We start from the raw sequence: 17460 nt of genomic DNA on the forward strand, positions 1-17460 counted from the left end.
TGATCAATGAGCAGGGAAATGAGGATAGGGACCATAGTAGTACCGATGAACGCATCGTTGTATCTACCGTACTCCCTATGCTAGGATGACCTTCATTGTTCTGGAACCAGTGGTATATACTCTGAGACTAACTTCGGGTCAGTGGAGCACTGGTCTGGGACCAGTAGTAGGAGTGGTACCTACTATGATGCTGACTTTGGGTCGGTTGAGACTGGTCTGGGACCAGTGGTACGCACTCTGAGACTGACTTTGAGTCAGTGGAGGATGATACTGGTCTGGGACCAGTTGTAGGAGTTGTACCCACTATGACGCTGACTTCGGGTCGGTTGAGACTGGTCTAGGACCAGTGGTACACACTCTGAGACTGACTTTGAGTCAGTATGATACATCCTTGATCATTTCTTCTTCTTCATAATTCAGACAAAGTAGAGCAGAGCAGAACAGAGCAGAGCAGGGCAGAACAGAAGAGGGCAGAACAAAATTGAGCAAAGCAGGCAGGATAAAGAGGAACAGAGCAAGGGTCAAGCTATACAAGGCAGTGCATTGGATGGATGAATAGTAGCAACCAACAGACAGATTGCAGATGGAGTTCTCCCTAGTTGAGAGGGAGTGTTAAAATTGGAAACTAGGGCCAAACTCCATGTGGGTCATCTTATTCATGGTTGATAATATTTTTATTAGATTCCTCTCGTTGAGAGGTGTAGGATTGATCTAAAGATCATCCGATTTCGATAAGTATTTATGGAGATATGAATTTATTTTGATTATGGAATAATTATCAAGCCAACTAGCAACTCATGTAGGCTCAGAAGCCCAATAGTCGCATCTATTCAATCATCAATAGTTGTGTATAAATACAAAAGGTCTTTTCCTCATTTGCACACACATCTCATCACATCTCTCTCTCTCTCTCCTGCGCAGAAAAGAAGCTCTTCTCCCACTGCGCAGAAAGGGACTCTTCTCTCACACGTGTGGAAGGAAGGACGTCGATGATGCCGGTGATGACGATGATGCTGATGATGCCGATGATGCCGGTGATGCCGATGATGCTGATGCCGCTGATCTAGATGATCTGACAGATATTGACTAATGTCGCTGATGCCACTGATCTAGGGTTTGTTGTTGCTGATGTAAATCAGATTTATGTACTATTTCTCTCTGCTGAATTATTGAAGATAAAGGAAGATTTGATCAAAGGGTTTCCCCATATTGGGGTTGGTCCCTAGCTAGCTGCCACATCTTGTATCTCTTGTCTTAGCTTGTTTTCTGTCAATCGTTTAATGTTCTATCTGCACTTTACTTACTGTACAGGTGATTGTTAATCTGTGGATAATAATAATAAAAAGAAGTACGCTGCTCTAAGCATAGAACATACCATAACTTAACAAAGAGTCAATGAGCTATCCTTCTTTATGAAATCCATCATGACAAGTATGAAGAGTATCATTTACTAGAGTCAAGGTGCTAGCCTTTTATAGGATCAAGATATCCAACAGATAGATGTTAGCCAAACATCAAGTACATCAATGTATCAACCTTAGATAGCCTCATATAATTCAAGAAGATCAAAATGTTCAACACCAGGTGCATCATTTCATCATAGAAAACATAGATCCAAGTCACTTTCATATGCATGTATGAGCCATCAAAGAAAGAGACATTCTCATCATACCTTAGGGCTTACCGAGCCATCCAATGTTACAGTTGAAATACAACATACTATGCATACCTTGTGATATTCAAATACCTGTGCACCTTTTCATATAGTGCCTCTTTACCATTTCCAGCTTTGGCCATCCTTCCTGCATTTCAAATGATCCTCAAGAAGGATCTACTCATCACATCTCATCAAGGAGGTTAGAAACATCCATATACTCAAATACATATGCAGGAAGTATAATCAATAAACATAATCATCAGATCTATAAATCTAGACACAAGTAAGAGGCATCATAAGTCAAGAAATACTTATCTTTAATGAGAGGTGCTCATTTCCCTCTTGACCCAATCTTCAAAAGCCATCAATGCCTATGGTCCATATACCAATGTTGCCTTTAGTTGTCCAGCCACGTTTGCTAGGGATTATCCCATCTAGGGCTTCATCTCCCACAAGTGCTTGAGCATCTTCACATTGACCATACTGGGTTCCATATCTCATAAACCAGGGTTTTCTCTGAAGAAATTTCAACCCCCACTCCGGTTATCAGTTTTCCTTATCACACCATGCATTTAGTTTTAAATCCAAGAATGATAAAAATTCTAAAATCTGGAAATGACAATATTTTTCTGAAAACACAAATTTAGAGATTTCACAACTGCTGAAATTGCAGAAATAAAACACAACAAAATTATGACAGCCACACACATAAAATAACACAGTAATTTTTTGACAATGTGACCCTGGAAAAACCCCCTACAACTCTTGGGGAAAACCATTTTGAGAGCTCTTCTTTATTTCTGAAAATGCTTTTACAGAGAAATTGAAATACATAGCAAAAATTCCAGCAACCACAAATTACAACTTATCTTGATTTTTGTGCTTGAACTCCACCTCAAAAATCGTGCCAATCAGCAAACAACCAAAACAAAAAAATTTCCAGCAATAAAACAACATTAAATGTTTTACGGCCTACCTTGAAAAATGTGCCCAAAACTTGTTGTATGGACCGTACGGATTTCAGCAGTACGGTTGCCTCGAAATTCATGCCCAAATCTGCTTCAAAATTCATGCCCTTGTTGTTGTCCCTCTTCCTCGATTTCTGTGTTGTCCCTCTTCCTCGATATTTGTGCCTTTCTCCTGTTGTACGGTTTTGCCTTGGGATGCATGCCAATAAATGTTGCTGCCCAGATTTGCTAAAATGTCTTCTTGCTGCTCTCCTTCACTTCCTCACTGCTCATAAATTTTCTCCTTGCTCTCTCTTCTCTTTCTCTCAAATGCTCATGAAAGAATGAATGATCTTTTCCTCTTCTCTTCTCCTTTTACTCTCTAAATGACCTCTTGGGTTACCCTAAGATCTAATGGCTGAGATTCATTTAGATCTAGGGATGAGAATAAATGTGCATTTAATTCTCACTTTCTATTTTTTTAACTCGCCCACTTAAATAAAGACCCACTTAGCCTTTTATTTCCATAGTCACTTTTTCACTTTCTAATTCTTCATTGACTTTAATAAAGTCACCTTTAAATTAGAATGTAACTTTACCACTTATAAAGTCACTTTTAAATTAAAATGTAACTTTACCACTTATAAAGTCACTTTTAAATTAAATTGACTTTACCACTTATAAAGTCACTTTAGGAGAAAAGTACAAATAAATTTGGACACTTTTCCCTAGGCCAAAGATCAAAGCCTTAAGGAACCACTTGTCCTCTGGTACCCAAATTTTAACACTCCCTCTTACTGAGGAAAGTGTTCCTCACCACTCCCATCTTGTCTCTGAAGTAGACATGCTTGCCCCGTGGTAAGGCTTTGGTGAAAATGTCCGCTACCTGCTCATTTGTGGAAATGTACTCAAGCTTGACAGCTCCCTTTTGAACATAGTCTCTAATGAAGTGATACTTGATCTCTATATGCTTTGACCTGTCATCAAAAACTGGATTCTCCATGAGTTTTATGCAACTCTGATTATCACAGTAAATTACTGAAAGTCTCAATGCCTGACCAAATAGACCAAACAACATCTTGCGAAGCCATATGGCCTCACAACTAGCCAAACTAGCAACCATATACTCTGCCTCAGCTGAGCTCAATGCAACTGACTGTTGTTTCCGGCTGATCCACGACACAACTGCCGAACCCAACCCAAAACAGCACCCGGAAGTACTCTTCCTATCTGAAGCACAACTTGCCCAATCTGAATTCGTGTACCCTGCTAGTCTCACTCCATCACCCTGTCTATAATCCAGACCAAAATCCACAGTCCCCTGCAAGTAACGAAGAATGTGTTTTGCAGCCACCTAGTGCACTCTCCTGGGCTCACACATGAACTGACTCATAGTGTTAACTGCAAAACATATATCTGGTCGAGTGTTGACCAAATACATCAAACAACCAATCAGCTGTCTGTATAGAGTAGGATCCACCAACTCGAAATCAGAAGCGTGAAGCTTCTTCCAGTTAGTGATCATAGGTGTAGACATGGGTTTGCAGTCCTCCATGTGAAATCTGCTAAGAATATCCACAATGTACTTCCCTTGTCCTAGGAAGAAATGCCCCTCCTCCTGCCACACCTCCAATCCCAGAAAATAATGCATCAAGTCGATATCCTTCATCTCAAACTCTGAAGCAAGATCTCTCTTGCAGCCCTCAATGAGTCTCTCTACACCAGTGATGATCAAGTCATCAACATACAACACCAAAATGAGAGGCTTCTCACCCACCATAATGAAGTATAGGTTCAGATCAGCCTCACTCTTTGTGAAACCCAACTACTACAAGTATGTATCAATCCTCGAGTACCAAGCTCTAGGAGCTTGCTTTAGGCCATAGAGTGCCTTTTTCAATTTGCATACATGGGACTCCTTCCCATGCACCTCAAAGCCCTGCGACTGCTCAATATAAACCTCCTCCTGAATGAAGCCATTGAGAAATGCGGTCTTCACATCCATCTGGTGGATCTTCCAACCCATCTCTACTGCAATCGATATAATGGAGCGAATAGATGTATACCGAGCTACGGGAGTGAAGGTATCCTCATAGTCAACTCCCTCTACCTATGAGAATGCTCTCGCCACAAATCGAACCTTGAACTTCTCGATGCTGCCATCTGCAACATGCTTTATCTTGTAGAGCCATTTGGAAGTAACAACTGATTTACCTTCAGGCCTCGGCACTACCTCCCAAACATCGTTCTTCATAATAGAAGAATACTCCTCCATCATGGCCTCTCTCCAGACCTGCTGGTTGGCTGCCTCCTCATAACTAGAAGGCTCGAACAATGCTTGTTACCAATGCCATGTAATTACAGAACTGCTCAGGTGGTTTACTCTCTCTAACCTGTCTCTTTGGCCCAACAACTGATGTGGCCTCGCGCAAGGTATCTTGAAGCCACTTGGGCTTCCTCTTCCCTGAGCATACTTCTCCCACCAGAGTGAAATAATCCTCATCATCATCAGAAGCTTGAACTCCTGAAGGCCTGCCAACTAACCTCATGCTTGAATCAATGCCTGTAGATGCTGAAGTACCGTGCGAACTATCCATTAATTGACTACCCTGTGAACTGCTCTGCGAACTACCCTGCATGCTGCCCGAAGAACCACCCACCTGACTCTGAGAGCCACTACTCAATGATGGACGTGACACTGTAATCGATGTACCTCTTGATCCCTGACCACTGGATCCCTGTGACTGACTCAGTCCTGAGGGTCTGGTGACTCTGGATACTCTAACTCCCGTGACTTCCTAAAAGCTCTCTCCTCCTCGAACTTCACATCCCGCCTAACAACCACTTTCCTCTGCGCGGGAATATAAATCTGATAAGCTTTCGAAGTCTCGCTATAACCCACAAAGATGCCCTTGTCTGCGGTGGGCTCTAGCTTGGTCCTGTTCTCATTGGGGACATAAGAATATGCAAGGCACCCAAAGATACGAAAGTGCCCAACATTAGGCTTCTTCCCAGAAAAAGCCTCCTCCGGAGTCACATTCCCCAAGGCACGATGTGGACTCCTATTCTGCAAGTACACATAAGTGTTGCAGGCCTTTGCCCACAAAAATAAAGGTAACCCCTAATCATGAAGCATGGCCTTAGTAGCCCCTACAATGGATCTATTCTCCCTCTCTGCAACCCCATTCTGCAGGGGGTTGTAAGGAACTGTGAAATCCCTCCTAATGCCTGCCTCAGTACAAAAATCAACAAACTCACCAAGGGTATATTCCCCTCCATTGTCTGACCTGAGGACCTTGATCATCCTACCTATTTGGGTCTCCACAAGAGCTTTGAACTCTTGAAACCGCTTGAAGATCTCACTCTTGGTCGTCAAGAAATAAATCCAGGACTTCCTGGAGTGGTCATCAATGAATAAAACATAGTACTCATAGCCACTCAAGGATACATGAGACATCCGACCACTCACATCGATATGAATCAAGTCAAGGATCCCAGTCGCTTTGCTGTCACTGCTAGTAAAAGGGGATTTGGCAAACCTCCCCATAGCACATCCTCCGCATACATCAAGGTGATTGGAACTAAAATCTGGCACAGCAGTGGTGATCTCCCACAGTGTACTCAAGGCCCCATGATACATGTGCCCCAAATCTCACACAACTATGAACTACTAGATCTGCGGTTAGTCTTGTCTCGGGTGCTGCTACTCAATGCCATCACAGGATGGAATGAGAACTTGTACACTTTGGCATGGCGCACACCAATCTCTCTAGCTGAAGAAGCTGGAGTTCCCCTAGGATATATAAGCACCTACCCTCTCCTGAACAACACTTCATACCCTCTTTCCTCAAGTGCTGAGACGGATATCAGGTTCTTCTTCATTCCAGGCACATATAGAACATCTGACACTTTCAAGGGATGTTTGGGTCCCCCATCAAATGTCAATGTCCCCACACCGACTGCTCTAATAATGCTGTCATCACCAAGTAGTACCTCCATACCAGTATCACCCTCTGAAAGCTCTGAGAAGTACTCTCTGACTCCTGTCATGTGGCGGGAAGCGCCACTGTCAACATACCAAATGCTAGAAGATGCTCTGCTAGTAGCGGGGAATGCACTCCCTCTGAACCTGTATGGCAAGTGATCCTGCACTAGTGGCCTCACAAGCTATGAACCCAAACTCCCGATCAAAGCTCTCTGAGAAGCTCTCTATCTCTGCAAAAGCTACCATGGGTTTGTCTTTCCCTTTCTTGTTCTTCTTCTCCGGACACACAACAGCATAATGTCCCAACTTTTGACAATTCCAACATTTGACTTTGGAATAGTCCTTCTCCTTGTTCTACTGCTTGCCTTTACCTTTGCCTTTGCCTCCACTGTTGGAAGCTTGCTTCTTTGCTCTGCCCTTCTTGCCTCTTGCTAACAATGCCACATTGTCATCCTCCTCCACCTGTTTGGCTGCCCCAAGATGGTTCTTTCTGATCTCATTCTGAATGCAATCATCCCACAACCTCTCCCAATCGGGAAGGTTTTCCCGTGCAACAATGTCATCCACAAAATTCTCCCAAGTCTTGGGAAGACCATTCAAAGCAATCCTCACCAACTCAGTGGGTGCAATGATCTCACCTACTGTTGTCAACTCATCTCTCATTGAAGTGATCTTTGTGAGGTATATTGTAGCACTATCAGTCTTAGCCATTTCAATGGCCTTCAGTTTCTCCTTTAGGACCATTTTTCTGTTTTCATTTGAGCTTTGGTAAACACTGGTCAAGGTTGTCCACATCTCATGTGCATAAGTCTTTCCTCTCACATGAGGAATGACATGGTCTTTGATTCCTTCCAGAATCAATATTTTTGCCTTAGCATTATTTTTGTTAAACTTTGCCAATTGTACAGGGTCAGCAGGTACTACTACTGGGTTCTATGTGGTATTTACCATAATGCCCCAGACTTCTGCTTCCTCAAAGATGCTCTGAATTCTCTCCTTCCATGCACTGTAGTTGTTCTGCCCATCCAACTTGTCTTCCACTCTCAAACCCAAAGACATGTTTCACTGTCCTACTCAACTGAAATTTTCAAATTCGTGGTAAAAGTTTCTGATTTCCGTGTAAAAATCAGCTTGCTTTAATTTTCACTTTGCTGTCCCAAACTGCACTTTTCAGCCAACCAAGCTCTAATACCATGACGAAATTTCAACCCCCACTCCGTTATCAGTTTTCCTTATCATTCCATGCATTTAGTTTTAAATCTAAGCATGATAAAAATTCTAAAATTTGGAAATGACAATATTTTTCTGAAAACACAAATTTAAAGATTTCACAACTGGTGAAATTGCAGAAATAAAACACAACAAAATTATGATAGTCACACACATAAAATAACACCGATTTTTGGTCAATGTGACCCTGGAAAAACCCCCTACAACTCTTGGGGAAAACCAATTTGAGAGCTCTTCTTTATTTCTGAAAATGCTTTTACAGAGAAACTGAAATACACAGTAAAAATTCCAGCAACCACAAATTACAAATTATCTCGATTTCCATGCTTGAACTCCACCTCGAAAATCATGCCAATCAGAAAACATCCAAAACAGAAATATTTCCAGCAATAAAACAACATTAAATGTTGTATGGCCTGCCTCAAAAAACGTGCCCAAAACTTGTTGTACTGACTATATAGACTATACAGACTTCATCAGTACGACTGCCTTGAAATTCGCGTCCAAATCTGCTTCGAAATTTGTGCCCAAATCTGCTTCGAAATTCGTGCCATTGTTGTTGTCCCTCTTCCTCAATTTTTGTTTTGTCCCTCTTCCTCGAAATCTGTGTCTTTCTCCTGTTGTACGGTTTTGCCTTGGGATGCATGCCAATAAATGTTGTTGCCCAGATTTGCTGAAATGTCTTCTTGCTGCTCTCCTTCACTTCCTCACTGCTCAGAAATTTTCTCCTTGCTCTCTCTTCTCTTTCTCTCAAATGCTCATGAAAGAATGAATGATCTTTTCCTCTTCTCTTCTCCTTTTACTCTCTAAATGACCTCTTGGGTTACCCTAAGATCTAATGACTGAGATTCATTTAGATCTAGGGATGAGAATAAATGTGCACTTAATTCTCACTTTCTATTTTTTTAACTCACACACTTAAATAAAAACCCACTTAGCCTTTTATTTCCATAGTCACTTTTTCACTTTCTAATTCTTCATTGACTTTAATAAAGTCACCTTTAAATTAGAATGTAACTTTACCACTTATAAAGTCACTTTTAAATTAGAATGTAATTTACCACTTATAAAGTCACTTTTAAATTAAATTTACATTACCACTTATAAAGTCACTTTAGGAGAAAAGTACAAATAAATTTGGACACTTTTCCCTAGGCCAAAGATCAAAGCCTTAGGGAATCACTTGTCCTATGGTACCCAAATTTTAACATTCTCTCCAACCCTAACCTCATAGAATCCATCAAACCCTAATAATCAAGTTGCCTAAGGTTTTCTTCAAACCCTAGAATTCTTTTAGGTTTCCACCATCCTCTTCTTGCATTCATCAAAGGTGTCATCCTCGGGGTGATCTCCATGGATTTTCTTCAGTCCAGCTCTGATACCATGTTAATATTTCATAGGACTACGTTGTTCTTTGCTTTTATAATTGCATTTCTTCATTAATACATTAAGTTCACCCCATATCATCATTATATTATTCAGAACTACACCATTATTTATTAGCATATGCACTTATGTAGAAAGAAAAACATCATCATCATCAATGCAGCAGAATAGAAACGAACAATAGAAGAAAAACATCATCATCATCAATGCAAAGGAATATAAAGGAACAATAGAAGAAAAACATGCACACACATAGAGACAACAGGATTGGTCCAGACCAGGGAAAAACCCACTATGGGGAAAACCCTTGCAAATCTTCTTCTTCTTAGATCGTCATCAAATGATATAGCAAAAGAGAGTACAATGATCCATAACTTTATCTATGTAACAAAACAACTATGATATCCATGAAACAAATCTAATCATGCTTGAAATCAAAACCCTCATACTGATGGTTGTAATGTGCTGTCACAAACTGAAGTCAACTTCTCTATACTGTTATCACTGTACCGAACACTGCTGAATACTGCTATCACTGAGTGGAAACTTCGGAATAAAGAAATCTCATCTTTGAATCTCGGACATAGGGAGGAGGAGTTGTGTGAGCGTCTATGGCAGTGCGGACGCTCCTAGGCCATTATGTGCATGCGTCTGAGGACCAACTTACTAGATCTGCCCAAAAACCCTTGGACGCTCCCATGTAGTTAATGTGCATGCGTCTAGGACAACCTAGACGCTCTCAGGACCACTCTGTGTGAGCGTCCGAGGACCAACACCTCCATATCTGCCTCTGAAGCCCTGGACACTCCCATAAGCCTTTGTGCCAGCGTCCAAGGCTCTTTGGACGTTGTCATGACCACTGTGTGCCAGCATCTAGGGACTAAAATGCCATGTTCTGTGCCAGCGTCCAGAAACCAGAAAACCCTAACTCAGAGTGAACCTCACGCCTGTGATTTCAAACCCTTGCGCGAACTCCTTTCGTCAAACCTGTGTGAACCAAGACAAAAGAGAAGAGAAGATAGCTTGATCAAATGTGTCTAAATGAGTTTGAGGTCTCTTCTATTTATAGGCTTTCCTGAGGGTCCACTTGGGTTTAAGGCTGACCCAAGCAGTTAGGGCTGACCCATTCCATAATACATGTATGAATAAAATAATTCATAACTCAACTTCTGCTTGACCAAATTGGGTGATTTCTAGGTCAATTTTGGTCCTCTCGAAAAGTGGAATCTAATGAAATCGTCATCTCAGTTATTTAAGTTGTCCAAGGTAGAATTTGATCGCAGTTGCAAAAATTAACACCCTCAAGAATTGGGTTGTTGTGGACCACCTGAAAAAAACAACATGGATTCTAGTGAAAGCAACCATCCATCAGAGACTAAGATCAATAATGCGTCTAGTGGACCAAACATGAATTTTAAGGGCATGTTAATGCTTCAAAAAAGAATGAGCTTCTAATCTCTGGACCAAGTCCTTGCAAAGTTGTTTCATTTCTTTGTAGGGGTGGTTAATAGTTAACCCTATTAGGTGCTTCCAACCCCTAAGGGGAAGTGACAATTCCCAGGTCCACCCCTCAATCAACAAGTGCTATAATATGTCATAACGAAGGGGAAAAGGCTTCATGGCTAAGTGGCATGGTCAAAGGGGACTTGCTGATGGGGTGCACACATCCTGAGCGTATGGATGTAAGGATGGAGCAATTTGGGGTGCACACATCCTAAGCATATGGATGTAAGGAGGGATCAATTTGGGGTGCACACATCCTGAGCGTATGGATGTAAGGAAGGAGCAATTGTGGAGGCATGAGTTACCCGACTCAGCCTGATTTTTCCACCCCTCTTGTGCACCATTTACTTCTTGATTATTCCTAGTATCACCGCATATAGCTTAAGGGTTAGAGCTTGCTCTTTATGATGTAGCGGTTTGATTACCCCTTAAGATGAGTCAATTTCTCACTCATCAGGGTTGGGACATGCAAGGATTCCTTTTTGATGTAATGGAGCATCATGTGCTCAGGAACTACATGATAGTTAATGAGAAGGGTAAAGCTCAAGCTAGGTTTTTTCACACGCACAAATATTATGTCCCTGGCCATCTTTTGCATTTTGATTTTCCTCTTTTTCTTTTTTTGTGACCATGATATGCGTTTTCCTTTCATCAGTACGACTGCCTTGAATTCGCGTCCAAATCTGCTTCAAAATTCGTGTCCAAATCTGCTTTGAAATTCGTGCCATTGTTGTTGTCCCTCTTCCTCGATTTCTGTGTCTTTCTCCTACTGTACGGTTTTTCCTTAGGATGCGTGCCAATAAATGTTGTTGCCCAGATTTGCTGAAGTGTCTTCTTGCTGCTCTCCTTCACTTCCTCACCGCTTAGAAATTTTCTCCTTGATCTCTCTTCTCTTTCTCTCAAATGCTCATGAAAGAATGAATGATCTTTTCCTCTTCTCTTCTCCTTTTACTCTCTAAATGACCTCTTGGGTTACCCTAAGATCTAATGGTTGAGATTCATTTAGATCTAGGGATGAGAATAAATGTGCATTTAATTCTCACTTTTTCTATTTTTTTAACTCACCCACTTAAATAAAAACCCACTAAGCCTTTTATTTCCATAGTCACTTTTTCACTTTCTAATTCTTCATTGACTTTAATAAAATCACCTTTAAATTAGAATGTAACTTTACCACTTATAAAGTCACTTTTAAATTAGAATGTAACTTACCACTTATAAAGTCACTTTTAAATTAAATTGACATTACCACTTATAAAGTCACTTTAGGAGAAAAGTACAAATAAATTTGGACACTTTTCCCTAGGCCAAAGATCAAAGCCTTAGGGAACCACTTGTCCTATGGTACCCAAATTTTAACATTCTCTCCAACCCTAACCTCATAGAATCCATCAAACCCTAATAATCAAGTTTCCTAAGGTTTTCTTCAAACCCTAGAATTCTTTTAGGTTTTCACCATCCTCTTCTTGCATTCATCAAAGGTGTCATCCTCGGGGTGATCTCCATGGATTTTCTTTAGTCCAACTCTGATACCATGTTAATTTTTCATAGGACTATGTTGTTCTTTGCTTTTATAATTGCATTTCTTCATTAATAAATTAAGTTCACCCCATATTATCATTATATTATTCAAAACTACACCATTATTTATCAGAATATGCAATTATGTAGAAAGAAAAACATCATCATCATCAATGCAACAGAATATAAACGAACAATAGAAGAAAAACGTCATCATCATCAATGCAAAGGAATATAAAGGAACAATAGAAGAAAAACATGCACACACATAGAGACAACAGGATTGGTCCAGACCAGGGAAAAACCCACTATGGGGAAAACCCTTGCAAATCTTCTTCTTCTTAGATCGTCATCAAATGATATAGCAAAAGAGAGTACAATGATCCATAACTTTATCTATGTAACAAAACAACTATGATATCCATGAAACAAATCTAATCATGCTAGAAATCAAAACCCTCATACTGATGGTTGTAATGTGCTGTCACAAACTGAAGTCAATTGCTCTATACTATTATCACTGTACCGAACACTACTGAATACTGCTATCACTGAGCGGAAACTTCGGAATAAAGAAATCTCATCTTTGAATCTCGGACATAGGGAGGAGGAGTTGTGTGAGCATCTATGACAGCCCGGACGCTCCTAGGCCATTCTGTGCATGCATCTGAGGACCAACTTACCAGATCTGCCCAAAAACCCTTGGACGCTCCCATGTAGTTATTGTGCATGCGTCTGGGACAACCTAGACACTCTCAGGACCACTCTATGCGAGCGTCTGAGGACCGACACCTCCAGATCTGCCTCTGAAGCCCTGGACACTCCCATAAGCCTTTGTGCCAGCGTCCAAGGCTCTTTGGACGTTGTCATGACCACTGTGTGCCAGCATCTAGGGATTAAAATGCCATGTTCTGTGCCAGCGTCCAGAAACCAGAAAACCCTAACTCAGAGTGAACCTCACGCCTGTGATTTCAGACCCTTGCGCGAACTCCTTTCGTCAAACCTGTGCGAACCAAGACAAAAGAGAAGAGAAGATAGCTTGATCAAATGTGTCTAAAATTCTAAATGAGTTTGAGGTCTCTTCTATTTATAGGCTTTCCTGAGGGTCCACTTGGGTTTAAGGCTGACCCAAGCAGTTAGGGCTGACCCATTCCATAATACATGTATGAATAAAATAATTCATAACTCAAATTCTGCTTGACCAGATTGGGTGATTTTTAGGTCAATTTTGGTCCTCTCGAAAAGTGGAATCTAATGAAATCGTTATCTTGGTTATTTAAGTTGTCCAAGGTAGAATTTGACCGCAGTTGCAAAAATTAACACCCTCAAGAATTGGGTTGTTGTGGACCACCTGAAAAAAACAACATGGATTCTAGTGAAAGCAACCATCCATCAGAGACTAAGATCAATAATGCGTCTAGTGGACCAAACATGAATGTTAAGGGCATGTTAATGCTTCAAAAAAGAATGAGCTTCTAATCTCTGGACCAAGTCCTTGCAAAGTTGTTTCATTTCTTTGTAGGGGTGGTTAATAGTTAACCCTATTAGGTGCTTCCAACCCCTAAGGGGAAGTGACAATTCCCAGGTCCACCCCTCAATCAACAAGTGCTATAATATGTCATAACGAAGGGGAAAAGGCTTCATGGCTAAGTGGCATGGTCAAAGGGGACTAGCTGATGGGGTGCACACATCCTGAGCGTATGGATGTAAGGATGGAGCAATTTGGGGTGCACACATCCTAAGCATATGGATGTAAGGAGGGAGCAATTCGGGGTGCACACATCCTGAGCGTATGGATGTAAGGAAGGAGCAATTGTGGAGGCATGAGTTACCCGACTCAGCCTGGTTTTTCCACCCCTCTTGTGCACCATTTACTTCTTGATTATTCCTAGTATTACCGCATATAGCTTAAGGGTTAGAGCTTGCTCTTTATGATGTAGCGGTTTGATTACCCCTTAAGATGAGTCAATTTCTCGCTCATCAGGGTTGGGACATGCAAGGATTCCTTTTTGATGTAATGGAGCATCATGTGCTCAGGAACTACGTGATAGCTAATGAGAAGGGTAAAGCTCAAGCTAGGTTTTTTCACACGCACAAATATTATGTCCTTGGCCATCTTTTGCATTTTGATTTTCCTCTTTTTCTTTTTTTGTGACCATGATATGCGTTTTCCTTTCTTTTAGCTGCATCAATCTCTAAGACAATGGTTTTTCGGCCCTACTCAAGGTATGTGCACATGAAAGTGCCAAATCCCAAAGACCAATGATAAGTTGTACCCAAAAAATGGAGATGAGATATGGGGCTTGCAATGTGGAATGGAAAGTGTTAAGTATGGTATAGGGGAGAGTGGAACATGCTATCTCAATCATGGTTGTCCCAATAGTGCCCCTCCTTAACCTTAAGGCCTCAAGAAAGGTCCTACTGGACTAGGGATAAAAATTAACCCCCTGATAAGGTGAGAGAACAAAATTATGGTCAAGGTCTATCAATCTTCCAAATCACCCCGTCATCCATACTAAATGCCCAAAACAAACAAGTATAAGCACCCAATTGCAAAATGATCAAAGTACCTTTTGAATAGCAACCCGCCTTCATCCAAGTGCAAATGTGAGATGGTGAGATGCCTATGGATGATGCAAATGGCAAATGCACATGGCATATCATTGTTAAATGGTGGCTGGCAAGGGTTGTTGGTTGGATGGCTATCAAATGTAGGAGAAATTTTTCATCCTATGGGGTTACCTAATTTGGTGAGGCAGGGACCACATGCATGTTTCTAAAGAGCATTTAACAAGAGACACAATTGCTTTGAAAAAAATCGTCAAAGCCCCAAACATATCCTTATCTCCTGTCTTCTCTACAATATGAGCAATGAATAATCCTTCACAAAGTCAAGAATGATTTTCTTTGCCTTGGCCTCTTTATTACAGTGAGCTACATTGACAAGTTCTAGAACCACTTTCACAACATGATCCCAAAGATAGGCTTCCTCCACAAGCATCTATAACATAAGCTTCCAAGGAACAAAATGCGTAGCTCCTTCCAACCTATCACACTCTCTAAGACCAAAAATCATCTTGCACATCCTAAAATAATCCTCAAATCCCAAATCAATAGCACATAAAGTAGACAAAACATGAAGGGAATGTTGAGGTCTAAAATGGGTCACAGGGTCAATTCTCCTAGATTTTTCCAAGGGAAAGAAAATAAAAAAAAAATTATATAAAATAGAGATGAATTTTTTAAGTAAAAGAAAGAAAACTATCTTTTTTTTTGTATGTCAATTTATCTCCTTATAGGTTTACTCAAATGCCAAGTATAGACACCTGTTGGATGCAGAATTAAAATTACGCTTTAATTCCACATCCAATGACTGCCCACTCCGCATACTTTTGAGTAGACTCGCACTGAAAAAAAAATTGAAAATATATGAAAGAATGTGTTTCTTGAAAGAAGAATTTAATTTTGCATCCAATAGTTTCCTACACTTGACATTTGAGTAAACCTATAAGGTGATAAGCCCAAAATACAATTAAAAAAATATTTTTCTTCTTTTCCCACCAAAAATATGTACTCCTGAGGCTAACATCATCATCTTTCGAGGCCCATTTTTACCTCAAAATTCCCCTAATAACATTCTAGGTTTTAAGAACTTCTTCCAAGCAAGTTGGTGTATCACATCGAACAAACTCAACAAGGTCAAGCACCTCTCCTAGGTACAGCATAGCTGAAATACCAACTAAATCTTCCACTAAGAGAGTGATCTAAGCCAAAATAGCTCTCTCATACCATGTAGAAATTTCAAAAATTCTAGTTTTAATGCAACTTTAATAATTTCACCTGTTTCCTGAAGGTTTCACTGATCTAGTTCATGTGAGTTTACATTCTTAGGGCTTATCTGAAATATTATAAAACAGCAGTGAGCAGCAGACAATATTTCACTTCTAAACAACCCCAATCCATTGGGCAATTCAAGAGAAAAGATAAAAAACTTCTGCCACAAGTTTCAATGCTCTTAGATAATCTTATCATGAACTAACCAAATCTGAAAATCACTTTATGATAACAAAACTTACAGAAGTAAATTCTGTCTTATTGTTTTCAATATCAATGTTAAACCTTTAACAATTTCAGCCTCAACTTATGTCAAATCAGCAAGGCATACAAGTGCTTGAAATTACCAATCCAAGAAGATAATGATAGCTGAGAATCAGATCTGCAAGAAAACAATTTTGTATAGCTGAAAACTTCCAACATATAGATAAATATAGAATTGAAAAACATCCTCTCAACTTAAGATAAGCCAGCATAATCCTTCAAGTTCTCCAAATCCCTAGCTAGAGAAAAACATGAAAAACTTAGCTTTACGAAAGATACTCCAACAAGCTGGATTCACAGTAGCAACTCCTCATCAAATCTGATTATGCTACTATTGAGATAACATAATACATGTAAATATATCTGAGGTATTGTACAACATAAGGGGCACTAGTTTTTCATGAAAGATACTAAAGTGAGAACGTAAGTATACTTACAATAATAAACCATGTTTTTATTTTTCGTTTTCACTTACTCTTTCATCCTTTCTAGGTTTTTTTTTTCATGGATATGTTGGATTTGTAGAAGAATAGGAAATGAGGTAGTCTAGACAAAAAATTTACCTTCCAAAGTTCTATACAGATACATATCTCATTTTAAAATGAAACTTACTCTTCTGTCATCTCTATGTTATTGAAAAAGTAATATAATTGCAATTCATATTAATCATCAATCTTTCATACATATCTCATTTTAGACTGAAACTTACTCTGCTTTCATCATTACGTTATTGAAGACAGTAATACAATTACAATTCATATTAGTCATTCAAACTTTCTAAAGATAAAAACACAGAGATAATCTAACCTAAGCCAAAGTAAATAACTGACCATTAATTTCAACAGCTCTTCATCTAGCAATTTTTTGCCGAAGAGTTGTTCAGCGATGGAAAGTGCAAAGTCCAATGTTGACCTAGGGCTTTGGCTAGCAGTGACCATCCCATCTACCTGCATGCTAGCGTTAACAGCAACAGTAGAAGATAGCTGATCCATAAATGAAGCATGACATGTTGCCTTCTAGCATCAACAACAAATACAGTCAGGATCAAATTTGCTTCCACAATTTATATTTAGCTTGCTATGACAATATAAATATTTATTCATAGCACATCCAATGTATCATAGAAATTCCTA

General features: G+C 40.0%; 1 protein-coding gene across 3 annotated transcripts in view; it reads right to left on the minus strand.

Moving 5' to 3' along the window:
* Nucleotides 1-17460, minus strand: part of LOC149162410 (protein DJ-1 homolog B-like) — a 172966-nt gene that overhangs the window by 153420 nt on the left and 2086 nt on the right. For 2 of the 3 annotated variants that reach the window (XM_089437255.1, XM_089437257.1), the window contains one exon: nt 17158-17343. In XM_089437255.1, coding sequence (XP_089293381.1) covers nt 17158-17343 — 186 coding nt within the window. The remainder of the gene's footprint in view (nt 1-17157; nt 17344-17460) is intronic. The other variant, XM_089437256.1, reaches the window with a different exon arrangement.

Source organism: Pinus tabuliformis, chromosome 5_2 (genome assembly GCF_031772625.1).
Source record: "Pinus tabuliformis cultivar Carrire ecotype Pingquan chromosome 5_2, CPIR1, whole genome shotgun sequence".
Lineage (NCBI taxonomy): Eukaryota > Viridiplantae > Streptophyta > Pinopsida > Pinales > Pinaceae > Pinus > Pinus tabuliformis.